General features: G+C 41.8%; 1 protein-coding gene and 1 non-coding gene across 2 annotated transcripts; both read right to left on the bottom strand.

The window, feature by feature from the left end:
• Nucleotides 1-14226: 14226 nt before the first annotated feature.
• On the bottom strand, nucleotides 14227-15532 carry LOC122668568. Its single transcript, XM_043865111.1, has 3 exons — nucleotides 14883-15532; nucleotides 14651-14799; nucleotides 14227-14540 (listed from the first exon to the last, which is right to left on the bottom strand). The coding sequence occupies exons 1-3, from the start codon at nucleotides 15530-15532 to the stop codon at nucleotides 14227-14229; spliced, it is 1113 nt and encodes a 370-aa protein (XP_043721046.1).
• A 2951-nt stretch (nucleotides 15533-18483) lies between these two features.
• On the bottom strand, nucleotides 18484-18590 carry LOC122670200. Its single transcript, XR_006334174.1, has one exon. It is a non-coding gene; the product is annotated as a small nucleolar RNA R71 (small nucleolar RNA).
• Nucleotides 18591-19229: the final 639 nt, after the last annotated feature.

Here is a 19229-nt window from a genome sequence, read left to right as displayed (position 1 = left end):
CCTAGGAGGAGGTGCTTTGGAATAGTCTTTATGACAAGGAAGCATCTCGGGAGTTTGAGGTTGAATTTCGGGCGACGTACCCACAAATCTTCAACCCATCCGATAAATCAATTTCGAGGATGAAATTTTTATAAGGTGTGGGAAATGTTACGCCCATGCCCAAATCCGAATGGTGGTGTTTGCCTAATTTAGTATGTTTGAAAGATTCTAACAATTGTAAACAACCTCTATTAAAACCCCTCTCAACCCCTACCTAAATACCCTTGAAGTAGGCGAGATCATCAGAGTCAATTCAAATTTTGGTCTGCTGTCAATGCACTACAACCACATTGGAACCTGATTTCGAGGACCTTGCCTTCTGATTTGATCAATGGTTTCTTCATGAAAAATGTAGTCCTTTAAGTCTAGTTTCCAACGCATTTTGAATATCATCATTTCATTATGTATTAACCGAGTTATGGTCAAAACAGTGGGCAGAGGTCTACTGTATTTTGTCCCGGTGGCTCATGCCTAGGAAACTGGCGGACGATGCACATAGTCCGCCTGCTATAAAAATGATGTTAGTTCGGTTTAGTTTCATATTGTCTTGGCCCAAGGCTTAACCCTTGGTTATTTTAGACCATTTGTGGCCCATATGGCCTAACTAAACCCTAAGAACACTAACCTAAGACCTATTTGGATTCTATTATGTTTTAAAACCCATTTCAAGCCCCAAACTAAGCCCCAACCAATCACACCTTAGAATCCTTACCAAAATTGGTGGAAACCCCAGCCTCCCTCTCATATCTTCCATCTCTAACACCTGAGAAAGAAGGGGGAATGTGGGAAGCAAGAAGGAAAAGGAAGAAGGAGGCAGAACAAGAAGATGGTGGAGTGACTCGATTGCTGTACCAACTTCATTTCAGCCAACATTGAGCTCTACTCTCATTACAGCACCTTAGGAGCTCACCCCATCCAAGGAGCTCGGGAGGAGAAGAAGATTGAGCCACTCCAAGCTTAAGAACGCCTCCTTCAGCCACTTCCATCGATCTCCATTGTAAACAGCCCCTTCCTCCTTTTGATTCCATTTATCCTTACTAGAATTCTCTTAGGGATTGTTTAATTAGATCCCAAACTTTGGGGCTTCTTGCTCTAAGTGCTTTATACCTTCTATTAGATGTTAAATACATCAACTATTGACCTAAAATCACCCATCCACAACCCCATAGCTTAGTTGCCATTAAACCCTCTTGATGAACCTTTAATTTGAGGATTCTTGATGTAGATACCTACCTAATCTTAAAGCAAAGGATAGGGCTTCTTGTTATAATGTATCTAAGCCTTCTATTGGGTGTTATTTATGTTTGTTTATGACCCTAACCTATTGTTTAACCATTCCATAGCCAAACCACCATGAAAGCCCCATTATAGACCTCCACTTTTGGGAATTTTGGTGCAAGGAACCAAATCCACCCTTTGGGATCCTAATTGGATCAAATCCTTTGAATTGGTAACTTCCTTAGAGGCTAATGGCAGCCCACATTGATCCCCTGCTGGCCCCTTGACCATTGGCTAAGGTTTGGAGACAACCCAAGCCATTTCCTGCAATTGCGGGCTTTGGCGGACAATATAGTAGGCGGTCGGTGCCATTGTCTGCCCAGGGTATAGAACATCGTCCGCCATTTTCTTTTGAGACCAATGCCTGGACAGTCCGGCAAACTAGCGGACGATCACATCATCCACCATGTACATGATCCGCCTAGACCAGAACTAAATTGAGTTGGGGTTTTTGACTCTGGACCTTGGATACTGACACTCTCTCACCTACTATACACTTGTTTGGTGACATGTTAGGCTAGCGTACGCGTGCGAGAGGATCGTACACTACATGAAAACCAAGTTTATCTTCAATTCAACAATTGTGAGTGGGTTAGATACTTGAACTTAATTTATGGAATGTTTTTGTGATGGAATGCATTGTATGTCATTCATGCATATATGTGATAATTGATATGATGATCTATGTTGATTTCAATGCATGATACTAATGATGGTTTAATATTATCATGCATGATACTAATGATGGTTTAATATTATCATGTTGAATGTTAGAGAAGTAGGACATGCTATTGATTATGAAAATATTATGAATCTTATGATGCGGATTATGGTGATATTGTTGACATGTGAATTGGTGAATTGTGATGTGGGTTGGTGGTGTGAATTTGGGTTGGGATGCGACCAGCCGACCATGTTTTCAGAATCACACCCAATCTACTTGTATGCTCATGTGTAAGCTAGAGGGGACAAGAGGATAGCCAGGCCGACCATGATTTTGGTACTATGGATTCAACCTCTGGCTTATACGTGAGCATGCACCCTTCTTTTAGATGCATGGTTAGGATTACATATTCCCTTGTGCTACACCCCTTACCAATAGGGGAAAAGGTGTTGGGGGACCGATGGTAGCTTCTGAAGGACTGGGGCGCCATTCTCAATAGACCACCATATTTGGGTGAGAGCTTGGGTGATCTTGGGGGCTTGCGGACAACCCGGTGAGGGGGTTCGGTCTCGTAGGTTTCTAACCGCAACTCGAGTGTATCGTTGGATTGTCACTGTAATGATTCATGGGGGATACAACCTAAGGGATGTAGCAATAGCACTTTACCTCATGGACTTAGACATTATGATTGTTAAGTGGATGCATACTTAAACTGGTGCATGACTGTAAACTGAATCTGATGTACGAATTGTCCTGGTGGTATGGGATGCTGTGGGATTCGTTTATCCGATTTGGATTGCGTCCAGGTGGATTGTACATTCATGATTATTTGTGTATGCTTGTATGATCTAATTGCTCATTGGTCTTAGTTGGAAGCTCTTCCCTCGAGAGACCTCTCTTTTTAGATGGTGATGCAGGTGATGCTGTATCAGTGGATGTGGATCCTCCCCACCTATGAGTTGATAGACTTGATATTTGGGGTGTTCCCTGTGAGAAGGAATACGGGCCGGGGTGCACGTGGTTTGTGCATATGGAGCGATGCTACGGGCATGGTCCCTTTGGGATATTTGGAACATGTTGTTCAACTGTTAAGTTGTAATTAAATACTCTTTAATTCTCTTTATTACTCTAGACTTGTATACGTAGTACCTTTATTAAACAATGTTATGATGGAATAATATTCGACCTACTTATATGATATCATCCTATTAGATTCCATACTCTGATAATTATGATTATGTCATTATGCTTCTGTTCATACTCTGATCAAGATAGTGTTGTGGGATCAGTGACCTTGGTATTGCAAAGTATAGATCCTTGGGGTTAGTATGGAATACCAAGCGTATTCCAATCACATGTCTCTAAGTGTAAGGATCGGGGTGTGACAATTTTGCTGGGTACGACGCTGCCTCGCGGCGCCGCGGTCGGCGTGGAACCCTCGCTACGTTCGGTGCTTCCGCGCGGTGCCGTTGCCGAATGCGGTGCTGCCATGCAGTGCCGCGACTGGGTGTGGTGATACCGTGTAGTGCCATGGCCGGGAGTGGTGCCGCTAGGCCATGGCTTCAGGCGAGGGCGTCATGTGGGGTCGTTCCGGGGATGCGGGGGACAGCGGGTGGAAACGAGGTGGGACAGGGGGTGTCCAAGTCACTCTGAAGGAAAAGAGTTTTTTAAAGGGCATTGCCAGTTTTTCAAGTCCGCCTGTCGTCGTTACTGGGGGGTGGCAAAATCCAGCATCTACACTCTTCAATTTCTAAGTCAGATCCCAAAGAAACAACAGTTGTGGGGCTAGGGACGGAAGACGAGTAGCAGTTCTCAAGAGTGAGTCTAAGCAAATCGGATTGGATTAAACCCCTTACCTTGAATACTGTAGCCCTATTTATATGGTTTTGAAGGAATGTCCTCTATTCACGAAGAACAGATGATCCTTTGGATCATATATTCTTTGGGTCCCATGTCGGGAGATTTGAGCAGGAACAGTTAACAGAATTTGTTCGTACTTGCAACTGGTATCATGGGGAATCTCCACCTGGTTGACCACGTGTAAAGCTTCTTACTCACGAGCTTGGCGTAAGGAATCGAGGGTTAACGGTCTTCTCTTGACTTCATTCTTGTTGCTCATGGGCTACCTTTCGCCCGAGTTTAATACACGTGTCATTCTATTATTGGAGGTTAAATATTGTATGTAACTATGTATCATATAGCAAGAAGGATAGAAGAACATTAGTATAATAATGATTATAATGCCAGGCCTGTCTATAGCATTTTTTTTTTTTTTTGGGGTGGGGTGGGGGGTGTTGTGAAAGTGTCTATAGCACTACCCACGTCTATTACGTGCGATGTGGAAAGGTTGACGTTTTCATTACAAAGTCAAAACTGATGGTGTTGATGGGTTAAGTAAGTGCTTGCTTATTAAATCACATAATACGTTCAAATTTTGGTGGTTTAAAATCCAAATCATAAGACTCCGTTTTAAATTCGCTTCTACTCCACATCTTAGTCACCATTTGTTTAATAAGGAAAAATAATCAACCCCTGGAGAATAATGAAGCCTAAGCCTAATACATGCAAAAGAGAGAGGATATGATTGTCTTTGGGCAAATACAGGTCACAGAGGATGGACATTTGACAGTGGAGGGTAAAGGTGGGAGATAAAAGTATATTGGGAAAAAGATCTCTGTCCGGGAGTGTGGCCTACGCCAGCACTCCCATGAGTCTATCTCTCTCCTCCCCATGTGAAAAGACACCTCTGCCCCCTTGTTTTGAGGAAGAGAGAGATAGACACATGAAAGTGCTGGCGTAGGCCACACTCCCGGACAGAAAACTGCTTCCCAAGTAAAATTTTGTTTTAAAAGCAGAAAAGTTCTTTATGGGGGAATGTGTCACCCATACTAGACATAGAAAGGTGAAATGACTACCCTGCCCCATATCACCCATGTCAGGCGATACATAACAGTTTTGTTAGTCTCCAATCCTAATACCATGCCTATACCATATTGGTGATACAATACAAGCAAAGAGTAAAACAATTAAAATCCTTTTTAAGGAAACCCGGGGCAAATTTGTCTGACACGATCAATCCGTACCATACGATATCGTATTGATTTTGTCGATGAATGATACCCCAATCTGATATCATACACTAAAAACCATGGCCCGCCCCCATAAAAAGCAAAAATCCCTTCCACCCCCATGATGCCAAGTGGCCCAATTTGCGTGCTCTCATTGCCTTTGTGCATACACAGGGGCCACGCTCCCCCCATAGAGAACGTGGATCTTATTTAATTATACACTATTAAGTAATCCATTACAATATGTTTTAGTGCTTTACGTCAACCAGGAATTCAACTTAGAAACACAGGTCAAAGAAGGGAATGCCCCACCACGGTACCGACATTTGAATGACAAAGTCAACAGACATTTGCGTGATTAACCACTGCTGACCCAATCCAGATCCTCTACTGCCGAGCTGCCCGGCAGGACCGTGCAGCCCAGACACAGTGGGGCGTGCAGTGTCAGTCTCATCCCTACCCAAATGCCTTGCCTGAGTCGGGGTAAAGCCATCATTGTACACCTCATTGTGTCTGGGCTGTACGATCCTACCGAGCAGCTCGACAGTAGAGGATCACTGGCCAAAAAGAGGCTAAAGAAAGCAAACGTTTCAAACGGGAGAAAAAATAACCTTTTTTTAAGTAACAATAGGTGATGTTTCTGATAAGCATAAGATAAATCAGATTTATTTATTTTATATTTTCTAAACTAAACTGTTTCTTCTCATTTCAGAGTTAAGAAAATTCATTGTAGTGTCTAGATCAAGGTTCAACATATCGGATTCGGGATCGGTCATGGCCATTATCAATTGAATCGGTCAAACTCGGTTTGGATTGGTAAAAAATAGCCAAAATCATGGTTTATTTATTTATTTATTTTTGGGATCGGGCTTGGATCGGTCAAAAATATTAATACAATATTAAAAATAGGTACGGATCAATAAAAATTTATAAAATAGGTCAAAAACCCAAAATATCGGTCAGAAAACCCAAAAAATGGCAAGTATCGAATCAGATCAGCCGATCCAACCGAGTTGACTGATACAAGAATACCTTGACTACATATACACGAGATGTGCAAGAATACAAAATAGAGTATTTAATTGAAGGGAAAAAGAACTCTACTTGACTGAAGGGTCATAGTTGGATCCTCTTAATTGATAAGAAACTAAACATGAAATGATGTATGATTGGAGTGATCCTTGCCCTTAAAGTATGATTGGTGAAGATCTGAAGGGTATCATACTATCATTTTTATATTTTCCAAATACTTCTAGTAAAATTCAACATTATTTTCTTATTCTACTTGGTTGTGTGAGGTCATTGGGAATAAAGATAAGGATGTACTCACCTTCACCTCTCCATTAGTTTGTGGACTCACCAAAAGAGAGAGAGAGAGGGAGAGAGAAAAAGAATCTGCCTTCTTTGTTTTTGATAAATGGAGTAAAGACCATGGGAGTGGTGATAAGGATTTCTTGCAAAACAATACTAAAAACAAAAAAATAAACATGGAGAAGAAAAAGATAGAATATTGGAGTGGGAATGATGATAAGGAAACATGGAGAAGAGAGAGTGAATATTGGGGTGATAAGGATTTTTTGCGAAAAATACTAAAAACAAGGAAAGAAACGTGGAGAAGAGAAACAGACACATTGAGAGAATATTGGAATGAGATATGCTTTAATTGTCCCATGTTTTATTTATGGTAAACCTTTATTAACACCACCTTTAACCTGCACAACCGATATTCAAAATCTTATTTAACTAAACTGAGTATTTTTTATTGCCTAAATTACATCAAAGGTCATTATCACCTGACTCCAACAATTCACAGGTTGGTTGCGTGGAATATACACTACCCACGCAACCAAGTAGAGTTCTTTTCCCCTTAATTGGATTAGGAAAAATTTGATACGTGACTAATGTAGATCATATCCCCTTTATCCAACTATTTGAATTGTTTACCAAAAAAAAAAAACTATTGGAATTGACATATCATTTACCTCTTTTTTTTTTTTTTTTGGTAGAAATATCATTTGTCCACGTGGCAGAATAGATGCCTTGTGATCGATATTTAAAAAATAATAAAAATTTGTGACAATAATAATTCATCTATTTAAAAAAATATATAAATATGATATCGATTTATGATCTACCAATCAAATATTAATATCTAACTAAGAAGACATGACCATTTATGTCTATATTGTCATTTTTTGTCTATGTTTTTTAAATTTATACATTTAAAAATCGTATCTTTCATTTTCGAAGTTTTACCTTTCTCCAAATACTTGATCCTATTTTTAAGACAAAGTTTTCCTCTACCGCCCATGAATTTTCAACCACCATCCTAGCGTTCACAAACCTCTATAGGGTTTGAGTATGTTTTCCACAATAACCTCCCAAATCTCAATACTCCCGGGGATATCTATGCTCACCTTGGTGTGATTGAAGGAAAACTTGGTTCAAATTTTTATTATGATGTTCAAACTTGAAGTGCTTTTAAATTCAACGTAACAAATAAAGTTTTTTATTTTTTATAAAAATCGTTATAGTTTTAACTAACTATGATGTTGACTGTTGAACCATATTACATTACATTTTTTTTTTTTTTGGTAAACTACTATATTACTTTACATTACACTACTTATATGACTACACTTAATATTAATACAACGCTTGCAAGACACTTTTGACCCTCAAACCAAATCCATCAAACCCATAATGGTTTCAACTAAATAAATTCATAATTTCAATTCAAAGTAGCACTTTTGTCTCTTGGTACACAATGGAAAACCATGTGGCAAGACACAATTGCCTAGATTTGATAGTAATCACTATATCAATAACAAGTCATAGAAAATAAATTTATACAAAGAAAAACAAGTCATAGTAGACTACGGAATTGAATGGGAAATTTAAAAAAATAAAAACTAAAGAATAGAACTATTTTAGGTTTTGTTCTCTCAAAATATTGGACCATTTAAAAAAATTAAGTTATGATGTTCCCTTGAATTCTCAATGATGTCTCTATTTAACATCCATAGATTTATTTTAGAGTTATTAATTTGTTATAATTGTTATTCTATATTGTTGTGAAGCTAATAAGGATATTGTTAGAAAAAAAAATTGAATCAAAACTAATGGAGTAATTTCCTTTTCATTTTTTATTCTCCTAGGAAAGCAAACTTCTCACCTCTCTTTATCTTTTATTAATTAAAAATCTTTAAAATAACTTTGCACCTTTGCCATAGCCATTCTCTGGTGGCATCATACTCCCCCAATCTCTTTGACATCTCCCCACCCTCTGGTGGCATCATACTCCCCCAATCTCTTTGACATCTCCCCACCCTCCACCCTCCACCCTCGCGTTGGGCTCTTTTGTAGCGCGACAGGGAGTGTAGTGCACATCCAAAGGCCCACAGTGCTTGGGCATGCAGCCCAACAAACCAGCTGTGTGTTGGGCTACGTGCCTGAGCACTGCGAGCCGTCGGATGGTGCGCTACACTCCCTGTTGCGCTACAGAGGAGTCAAATCCTCCATCCTCCACCTTCCACCCTCCACCCTTTGCAAATCTTATTCTATCTCTGCCACTGCCCCGACCCCGACCCCGCCCCAGCACCACCCTAACCCTTCTCTGCAACCTTTTGATTGACGCCTTCCATGGTCAAGTACATCAAGCGGCTTTTGGTCAACCAAGGGGTCTTATCCTCATTATTATGAGTGTGGGACACAATCATGATAATGAGGATAATTCAGAAACTTTATATTATAGAAAGTAATTATATCAGTTACATTATGTATTGTTTTAAATTACATTCTCTCTTAGGTGGTTAATAGAACAGAGTGATAAACCCAAAATTACACAAAGCCAATCGTGAGCCGCCATGTGTCCTTGCACTAGAAGGAAGGCTACCCAAGCCCTGCTACTTCAAGACTCACTCGTTGGCCTAGAAGGAAGAGAACCAACAAGGTCAATCAAGGTTCAAGACCAAGTACCACACGCAAGTCACTGGCATTATCGCCAAGTTATACTTCACCTCACCACTTGATGGGTACCATCCATAAGAGGGTACAATCTCAGCTAGACTCATGCACCGAGGATCTTATCCAACATACAAGGGTGCATGCATGTCTATCTACTGAGAACACCTTCCCTACTGGGACTCTACCTCCCATAAGGGAGCAACCAACTAAGTGATAAATCCTACTAACTAGGAACACTTATCTACAATGAGGACTACTCATCACCAACTGGGACTCTCCACACCGCCACACCTTACCTATAAATTCTGAGGTACTCTACCCCATTAACCCATCTTGAATTCCAACAATTCATCTATTGCTGAGAGAGAGATCTAACTTAGGCATCGAAGAGTCCTAGGTCGTAACCATACCGGTTCTCCCTTGTCCCTGACGTCCTTTTGCAAGTTGCGGCACCCGAAGGACCACCTGGCAATTTCTTGATGCAACAGATTGGCATCGTCTGTGGGAACGATGCTAGCCAACGTATCTAATAGTTTGCTTCCTCAACCATTCAATGGCACCACGGGGTAAGAAGGCCGCTCCCTCCACCAACGTTGTGAGGGAGAGGAATGGGTCACCTCCACCAAAGAGCTTTCGTCGGAGAACCAATGATCATGAATCCCAGGAGAGGGAGAACCTAGAGAACGAGCATGTCAACGTACTCGACCTCAATAACGAAGTAGCCGTGGAGGCAGTACTTGACCCTAACGCGCCAGCAATTGTAGGTCAGATCAATGACTTACAACGACAGATCCTCTAGGACCAAAGACTCTTTCGAGACTATCTGAGGCAGCGAGTGACGTCCCACAGTCGTAGGGCATTGCCACCACTAAGGACAGAGCCCATCCCTCGACAAGAGCCAAACTATAGGAGGTCACCCCCTGGGGGTGAAAGATCGGAGAGACTCGCGAGGCGCACAAGTCCAACTCACCAGCAAGGAGATCCTTTGCATCATCCTAGGAGAATGACGGATTTGCCAATCCGACCGAAACGTGGGGTGTCACTGACACACAGGTCGGTGGTACCTAGTCCGGACAGTTTGATTAGAAGGTCAATATTCCAAGGGCGACTAGGAGGAAGTCGCACACCAAGACGAAATCGGACCTATCATGAAGAAAGTCCCTCAAGTTTACGTCAAGGCTCATCACGTTGTGACCACTCGCCATCACATCAAAACTCACGGCGGGAGGGAACATCAAGGAGGGGTTGAGAGCGGGTTCACAATGAATGTGCCGCCAGGCGTGACAGACAGTCACGTGAGGACGAGTTAGATAAAAGACTCCGAGAATTGGATGAGAAGCTGAAGGGGCTAAAGAAGCAGACGAAGGGTGAAACATACTCGGTACCAGGCCAACACCCATTCTCGGCAGAGATCATGGTAGCATCACTCCCCTCCCGGTTCAGGCAACCCACCTTCGAACTCTATGGTGGTACCATGAACCCTAATGATCAAATCAACTACTTCAATGAGATGATGATCCTGTACGGGGGATCGGACATGGTCTCCTGTCGAGCATTCCCTGCATCCCTCAAGGGTGCAGCCACTTCATGGTTTTCAAGGCTCTGACCTAGATCGATAATTCATTCACGGAACTCTGCCAGCAATTTGTCACCCGCTTCCAAAGCAGCGTCAAGCAGAAGAAGACCATAGCCAATTTGCTGAACGTGATACTGAACCCTGGGGAGTCCCTTAGGGAATACATCACTAAGTTCATGAAGGAGTCCATGGGAGGTCTGAGACCTAGACAACTAGACCCAGCATACAGCCTTGGCTGGAGGCATCAGGGACCTAGACTTGATCAAAGACCGGGCACGACATGAAACTAAGACAATGGAGGAACTTCTAGAGCGGTGCAACGAGTTCGCCAATATGGCCAAGATACTATAGGCTCGAAAGAAAGTGATCAAGGGCAAGCCTCAAGACAACAAGAGATCGGCACCAGATGATCTAAAAGAAAGCAAAAGATCGAGGACCGAGCACCGACAGGAGAAAGGTGACTGCCAGTCAAAAAGGATAGACCGTCGCCCAGAGAGGAATGACCGAGCAAGCAGCCCCGAATTCACACCCCTGAATACCACCAGGTCCCAGATCCTCATGCAGATTCAAGACCGTGACCTACTCCATTGGTCAAGACCCATGCTAGCGGGAGCTAAGAAGTGCAACCCTAACAAGTACTGTCTCGTCCACAATGATATTGGACATGACACAGATGATTGCATCCAACTAAAGAGGGAGATAGAGCAACTTGTGAAGGTGGGGAGCTTGAACAGGTATGTGAAGGGAGGACGAGAGGGCCGTTCAGGTCAAGGAGGCAGAGATCGTGACCATGAAAGAGAAGAGCCACGACGCGAAGAAAGAAGAATAAATTGGGATAGGGAGAGAGACCGCCCGAAGGAAAGGAAAGACGGAGCAGAATCAAGCGGTACCAAAGGAGCCCCCATCCTCACCATACTGGGAGGACCTGGGTAGGAGTCTACGAGAATGGCCAAAGCCTATGTTAGGTTTGTGGGAGTAGCAGAAAAGCCAAAAAAGTAGCCAAGACTAAGACGGTAATCTCCTTCTCGAACAAAGACCTAGGAGGATTGAGCTTGCCACATGAGGATGCCCTTATGGTACAGGTAGAGATAGCCAATCGAGCCGTGCATAGGATGTTGGTAGACACTGGGGCGTTCATAGACGTGCTCTCGCTAGAAGCTTACAGGCAGTTTGGGTTCAACGACGACCAGCTCAAACCGGAGCTAACCTATCTCCATGGGTTCTTGGGCGCTACCACCTCCATCAGAGGGACAATGGAACTGCCCGTCACCTTCGGAGAGTACCCTCGACAGACCACAATCATATTTGGCATGAAAGAAATCGTCGTCATTTTGAAAATACGTCATGCACTTCGACCATGGTGGTGAAGTCAATCATTCAAAGTTTTTGAGATCTTGCCTCAGTGACGCCTTCTGTAGTTTCCTCTTTAAAAAAATCTCTTACTAGCGTACTCCATTTATCAACCCCTCATCAAAGCAAATCTCTGAAGTTTTCTGGATTTTTTGCCAGCTCTAAGTTTCCTTAAACTAAACATTAATGGGAGTTCGATTGGGAATCCAAGTCATGCTGGCTGTGGTGGTATTTTTAGGAACCATCTAGGCCGCTTTATTAAGCATTTTGCTAGGAATGTGGGGATTGCAACAAATTATTGGGTTGAATATGTTGCCTTTTTTGAGGGGGTAATTATTACTAGACTAAACAATATCAACCCAGCTCCACACCCAGCTTTATTTGAAGATCCATCAACAAATAACATCCATGGCTCCTCAGATGCTTGGTTTTCTTTGTTTTTCATGGGTATGGCCTTTCCTGACAACGTACACTCCACTATAAAATCTGCCAAGGCCTAAGCTTTTATCTCTGTGCATGGCTTATAATGCAAATCAAATTCGCCAAGTTCAACCGACCACGCTACCATCCAACCCGAATGGTCAGGTTTCGCCAAAATCTTCTTTAAGGGCTGGTTTGTTAATACCTCAATCGTGTAAGCCTGAAAATATGATCTCAGCTTCCTTGCCTCCATTATCAATGCAAAGGCATATTTCTCAATGTTACTATACCTTGTCTCCGCATCCACCAGTACTTTGCTCACATAGTATACTGGCCTTTGAATCTGACCATCGCCTTTTACCAGGACTGTGCTTACCGCCATTGTGGTAATTGCCAAATAAAGTTGAAGTACGTCCCCCGGTTCTGTCTTTGCTAGCAAGGGTTGGTTGGTTAGATACCTTTTCAGACCAGTAAATGCCTTTTGGCACTCTTCTGTCCACTCAAAAGATAACTTGGCCCCTTTGGTCTGCCTCTCCTTTGATCGGTTCTTGAGGGCTTTGAAAAATGGCAAGCATCGATCACCAGATGTTGAAATGAACCTTCCCGAGGCTGCCACTCTGCTTGTTAACTCATATACCTCTTTTACTCTCCCTGGTGGTGACATACCCAGTATGGCTTTTATCTTGGCCGGATTTGCCTCTATGCCCCTCATTGAGACCATAAAGCCCAGGAATTTTCCAGCTGTCACCCCAAAAGCATATTTCGCAGGATTGAGCATCATTTTAGTTTTTCTCAAAACGTGAAAGGCTTCTTGGAGATCAGAAACATGATCAGATGCCTTGATGCTCTTTACCAGCATATCATCCATATAAACTTCCATGTTACGACCAATTTGTTCTCGAAAGATATGGTTCACGAGATGCTGATACGTGGCTCTAGCATTTTTTAATCCAAATGGCATTCTCTTATAACAGTAGTTATCTCTTCTGACCATAAAGGATGTTTTCAAGATATCTGACTTATGCATTTTAATCTAATTATATACTGAATAAGCATCCATGAAACTTAGCATTTCATGGCCTACTGTGGCGTCTATCAACAGATCAATGGGAGGCAAAGGATAATAGTCTTTGGGGCATGTTTTATTTAGATCCGTAAAATTGATACACATGCGCCACTTACCATTAGGTTTGGGCACCATTACAATGTTGGAAAGCCATTTTGGGTATATTGCTTCCTCAATGAATCCTGCCTCCAATAATTTGTCTGCTTCTTCTACCATCTTCGTTTGTCGCTCCGGAGCGAAAGTCCTCCTCTGTTGAATACTGGCTTGGCATTGGGGTAGATGTTCAGCTTATGTTCTGCCAGGCCCCTGTTTATCCCAGGCATATCCATGGTCAACCACGTGAACACGCCTACATTTGCCCTCAAGAAACTCACCATTCTCTCCTTTGGCTTGCCAGATAATCCCGCTCCTATTTGCACGATCTTGCTTGGATCGCCTTCATGAATCTCGATCAAAACCAATTCTCCATAGGCTCTGACCTTTCTTGATCGGTACTCTCCCGAGCATCCTCCAATGTAACATTGAATGTCTGTGGCTCTTTCCCCTTAACTCTTAGGTATGTTTCTTAGCATTTACGTAACACTTTCTGGCTTCCCCTACATTCTCCTACACCATTCTCCGTTGGAAATTTCATCACAAGATGTGGGGTGGAGACTATGGCCTACAAGGCATTCAAACCTGGTCTACCGAGGATTCTATTGTAAGTAGAGTTAACCTTTACCACTAAAAAATTCATCATGACTGTGGATAGTTGGGGCTCCGTTCCCACTGTGACCAGCAGTTCAATGGACCCTTCTACCTACACAGAAGCTCCATTGAATCCATATAGGGGTGAATCTATCCTTTTCAGCATCTCCGGAGTTAATTGCATCTTCAAGAATGCATCAAAATACAGGACGTTTACTAAGCTCTCGTTATCCACCAAGATGCGAGCCACCGACCAATTTGGAACGATCATCTTTACCACCAGTACATCATCATGCGGCAACTGGATGTCAGCTAGATCCTCATCTGAAAAAGTTATCTGATGCTCAGCCTTTCTTTTCTTGCTCGTTGCTTCTGTCAAACATACAGTCCGTGCTTGATTTTTCCTTGAGTTTGAGGATTCTTCTCCTAACACGGGGCCTCCAAAGATTGTCGTAATCTCCCTAAGTGGTTGATTCTCTAAATTTCGTGTTCGGATGCCCGGACTCTCTTCTCCCTGGATAGATAATTTCCTTTGCCTTCCACCTTTTGCTCTTGGCTCTCCTGCTTACTGCTTCCTCCCTCTCTCTTTACAAATTTGTTCAATCGACCTCTTTGGATCAAACCTTCTATCTCATCTTTCAACCGTCTACACTCTTCAGTGTCTTGTCCATGATCTTGATGAAACCTGCAATACTTTTTTTTATTGCATTCGCTGGCAGGCTTCACCATCTTAGTCGATCTTTGATTGCATTTAATATGTATGCTTGCCTATGCGTGAGCGGTGTGTATGTTGGTTCTAGCTTCACATCGCTCCTCGGAACCCATGCTCGATCATCTCTTTTCCTCTTCCCCTCTCTTTGCTCTCTATTCTCTATTGATTTGTTTCTGCTAACTAGCTGCTCCTTTCTTTCCTGACCTTTCCTCTCGTTTCTTGACTCTTTTTCTTGCTCTGCAGCAAGAACCTCTGCCAATTTGATGTGTTTCTCACAGCGTGAATAAAGATCATACGTGTTTGTCGGTTCTTCCATGATCAGAGACTCTTTCAGCTTCCTATCTCTGATGCCACTGCTGAGAGCTTGGAACATCACCATTGGATTCAGATCTCGCACTTCCAAAGCCTCATTGTTGAATCTGGTGAGGAATTCCCTGATTGACTCTCCAGTTTGTTGTCTGATGGCCAACATGTTTGCCGCAGTCTTTTTATGGATCCTGCTGCTCATAAAGTTGGTCAAGAAAGCTCTTCCCAGATCTACAAAACTAGAAAGGGATCGTGGCTTAAGGGGCGAGAACCATTGCCTCGCTAATCCTTTCAATGTTGATTGAAACGCTCTACACATGATCACGTCAGAGGCTCCTTGTAGATACATCAGAAATTTGAAACTCTCCAGGGTGGTCTTCCAGATCTGCCGTCCCGTCATACTACTGTATTGGAGGCATTTTGAAACCTTTCGGTAATCGCTCCGATCTGATCTCATCTACAAAGGCCAGATTTGTCGTGAACTGTATTTCCTGACTCGATCAACAACATTTCTTCAAAACTTCTTGTATTTGTTCCTGCAGCTCTATTACCCTCTCATTCAGAGCCTACTCACCCTTCATCGTCTGTGATGAGCACATTTATGTGTGAAATCTTAGGGCATAAAGCATACATTTTACCACATTGGACAGAGTTACTTTGGTGCTTTCTTGTGTTTTTCAGGTTTTGGGCTATTCTAGACTATCGGGAGCTACATGTCCCAAGTTTCACGTAAAGTTGCCATTTTTCCTTCCATGGCTGTAAAGAGGACTAAATTTGGAGCAAGTTGGCCGTGACAGAACGCAAGTATGCATTCGTCTAGCCCACCGTACAATTGATTATTCTTTTCAGCCCAAGAAAGGATAATGGGTCAGAAAGGAGCTGTAGTGCAAGCCCATAATCAGTCTACCACTGCCCAAGGACGTTTTTGACATTATAGAAGATATTTCTAAGCAATGGTGGAGATCTATTGCAAGTACAGGGCCGTTTTGGTAATTTTGCATTCTTGAAGAGAGAGAAGGACTGCTACCCACATGGAGGGACCCACACTACCATTAGATTCCATTAATCTTGAAGGCTCACAAGGTGTCCACGATTTTTATGGACTGTATTTAATACCCCATGATTTTTAGAGGACACATTGGGGATTTTGTTACTTGGTTGAGCGGAATCCTAGTCATCACTATCCTAGTCATCGCTCTCTCTCTTTCCTCTAACTTTTCAAGGGCATTCCTAGAATTTCACTTGGGATAGATTTATTTTGAAAGATATTTTCTCATCTATGGAAGGTTGAAAAATCAAAGATGCTTTGATTTTATTGCTTGGAGAAGATATCTACAAAGAAAAGGAAGCACAAGTTGGAATTAGAAATTTACTTTTCTAGAAATAGAAGGTTAATGTAAACAATATTCTTTTCTCTCCTTCTTTCTATTTTTTTTCTTTTTTCTTGGGATTGAAGGCAATGTAAAGGAGGAAGGAGAAGAGAATATTCTCTTTTCTTAGGGAATATTTCTCCCACACTTCCCTCTTCTCTCTTCTCCCCTTTCCCCTATAAATACTCCTACCTCTCTTGTAAATTTTGCTCATTCACTTAGTGAAATTTCTTCTCTTCTTCTCCTTCTAATTTGTGTTTATGGCTTTTCTAAGTTCTAGTTTGCTTTTATGATTTTTAGTTAATGGTTATAATAGATTTAGTTTATGCTTTAATTTCAATTTAAGTCTTCAATTGGGTTGTAATTTCTTAATTCTAGTTTAGGTTTTAAGCCTTCTAGTCTAAGTTATTAAGTTGATGACAAGACTTGAAGATTTAGAAGAGGACGCCATGGTAAGTTTATGCAAGTATTCAAGATTTTCAATTACATTCATGCAAGCACATCTAGGTTTTACTATCTAAACTCTCAATCTCATTCTCCATCTCATGTATCTCTCTCTCTATCTTCTTCTTCTTCTCCCTCTATTTCTTTTAATTTTATATGGTTCTGATTTGTGGATGCATTTTTATTCCCTTATTTCTTTTTATGTGGTTAGTATGTGTGGCTGCATTTTTATTCCTTTCAATTCACTTTAGTTTGATAGGTTAGATGCTCATGTTTTAGGACGCCGATTTAATCCCTTAATTTTGTTAGATGCTTATCAGTTAAGGATGCATTGATTTTCGTTAGTTTAATTAGTTTAATTTAACATTTTAATTGGTTCACTTTGCATTACTTTTAAGTTAGCTAAATAGAGTGGCGTATATCTCCTCGTGTTCGACCTGTAGCTACGATTGACCTGTACGCTTGCGGTTTTATTTCAACTCAAACAAGTTTTTGGCGCCGTTGCCGAGGAGATTATTGTCCATTTTATTTATCAGATTTTTAAGTAGTTCGAAGTGTTTTAGTTTATTATTTTCTCTTCTTTTTTTGAAAAAAAAAAATTAGTTTTTGAAAACCTCTTCTTGTTTCTCTTCTGTTTCAAATAGTGTGCGCCCAATCTAAAGTCCTTCATATGCTTCAACCCTCCATCTTTTGGTGTCCCTCATAGGATTAAGTTACCTATGATGCTACATCTTGACTTGGTTGGGTGGATTGGCATGTGACTTATCCTTGGAGGTGACCACTCTTGATAATAGGAAAGCGACATAGTGAGAGCGTTGGAAACATAAACGTATAGTAGTCCTCCACTCTACATCAGAATCCATTTGGAGTCGCCCCGTAGATGGCTATAGAAGACTATACGGGTTTCCTTGCTGTCAACCTATATGGCATCCTTACAGCTTTGGAACCATTGTTTCAATTTTTGAGGGATAGATGCACTATCTACCTTGGGCTCCCTCTTATTTTTAGTATTTTTTTTTCTTAAGTCTTTTATTTTTTTTTTCTTTATTTTTTCAAAGGAGACCTCATATCTGTTTAGGTGGCTACGGTGTGGACTCGTGATTCATCTAATCGTCTTATTAGAATACCACCTCCTCCACTATCCTTAACCCCACCTTTGACCATGGTTGACCAACAACCCAAGACTCTTAAGGATAGGTTCTACCCTACCAGGGCTGCACAACCCTCATGCATTAGTCTGCCTGTTGTTACAGGGAATAACAATGAACTCAAGACCAACTTCATCAGCATGCTACCCCATTTCCATGGGATGGCTAATGAGGATGCATATCTTTTCCTTATGGAATTTGAGGAGGTCTATGTTCTAATTAAGGTCCAGAATTTGACTAATGATGCAGTTAGGCTTAGGTTTATACCCTTTGCCCTGAAAGACCAGGCCAAGAAGTGGCTTTATGGACTGCCTACAAACTCCATTAATACATGGGATGAGTTCACCATTGTCTTTTTGAGAAAATTCTTCCCTGTTCACAAGACCAATAAGCTTAAGAATGACATCCTCCAGTTCAAGCAGAAACCACATGAGTCCTTTTCTAAATTCATGGAAAGATTCAAGGACCTCCTTTTAGAATGCCCTCACCATGGTTTCGACTTATGGCAACTATGCCAAATTATTTATGAGGGTATTGATTATCAGACCAAGCAACTTGTAGAGTCCATGTGTCCAGCAGGCTTTACTTCTTTTTCTGAGGAGAATGGTGCATGGACATTCATAACCAACTTGGTTGATAAGACTAGGGAATGAAAATCTTCCCAAGAGGCTGAAAGGACCACTAAGGGGTATCTCATTGAGGGTATGCCAGCCAAGGAGGCCAAACTTGACAGCCTCATAAAATGGTTGGAGTCCATAGTTCTTAAAGAGTCTATACTAGTTAATCAGGTCAACCATGTGTCGGTATGTAGTTGGTGCCAAACCCCTGGACACCTTTCAAAGGAATGCCCCAACACCTTGGTGGGCAATTCCAGTATTGAGAATGTAAGTCCTCTCTACCAAAATAACCCATATAGCAATACTTATAATCCATGATGGAGAAATCACCCCAATTTCTCCTGGAATCAAGGGAACCAAGCAGGCCCATCCAACTTTAACCATTAAGGCCAGCCTGGTGTCCAAAGGTCCAACTTTGCATCACAAAACCAAGGGATGTCTCCTAATCCTTTTCCCCCTCATCTTCATTCAGGACCTTCTATTAATTTTGCTAGGCCTCCTCTCTTTGCACCTTATCA

This window comes from Telopea speciosissima, chromosome 7 (assembly GCF_018873765.1).
Source record: "Telopea speciosissima isolate NSW1024214 ecotype Mountain lineage chromosome 7, Tspe_v1, whole genome shotgun sequence".
NCBI classification, from domain to species: Eukaryota; Viridiplantae; Streptophyta; class Magnoliopsida; order Proteales; family Proteaceae; genus Telopea; species Telopea speciosissima.
The sequence above is the reverse complement of the archived record's forward strand: the minus strand, read 5'-3'. Positions and strand labels throughout refer to the sequence as shown.

Bases quoted from the DNA above. Each gene is read 5' to 3' on its own strand.
- LOC122668568 (XM_043865111.1), bottom strand. From the start codon at position 15,532: ATGACGGGACGGCAGATCTGGAAGACCACCCTGGAGAGTTTCAAATTT. The intron at 14,800-14,882 runs GCAAGCATACAT...AAAGTATTGCAG, and splicing joins TACACACCGCTCACGCATAG to GTTTCATCAAGATCATGGAC. The intron at 14,541-14,650 runs GCAAAGGAAATT...GCCCCGTGTTAG, and splicing joins CCAAGAGCAAAAGGTGGAAG to GAGAAGAATCCTCAAACTCA.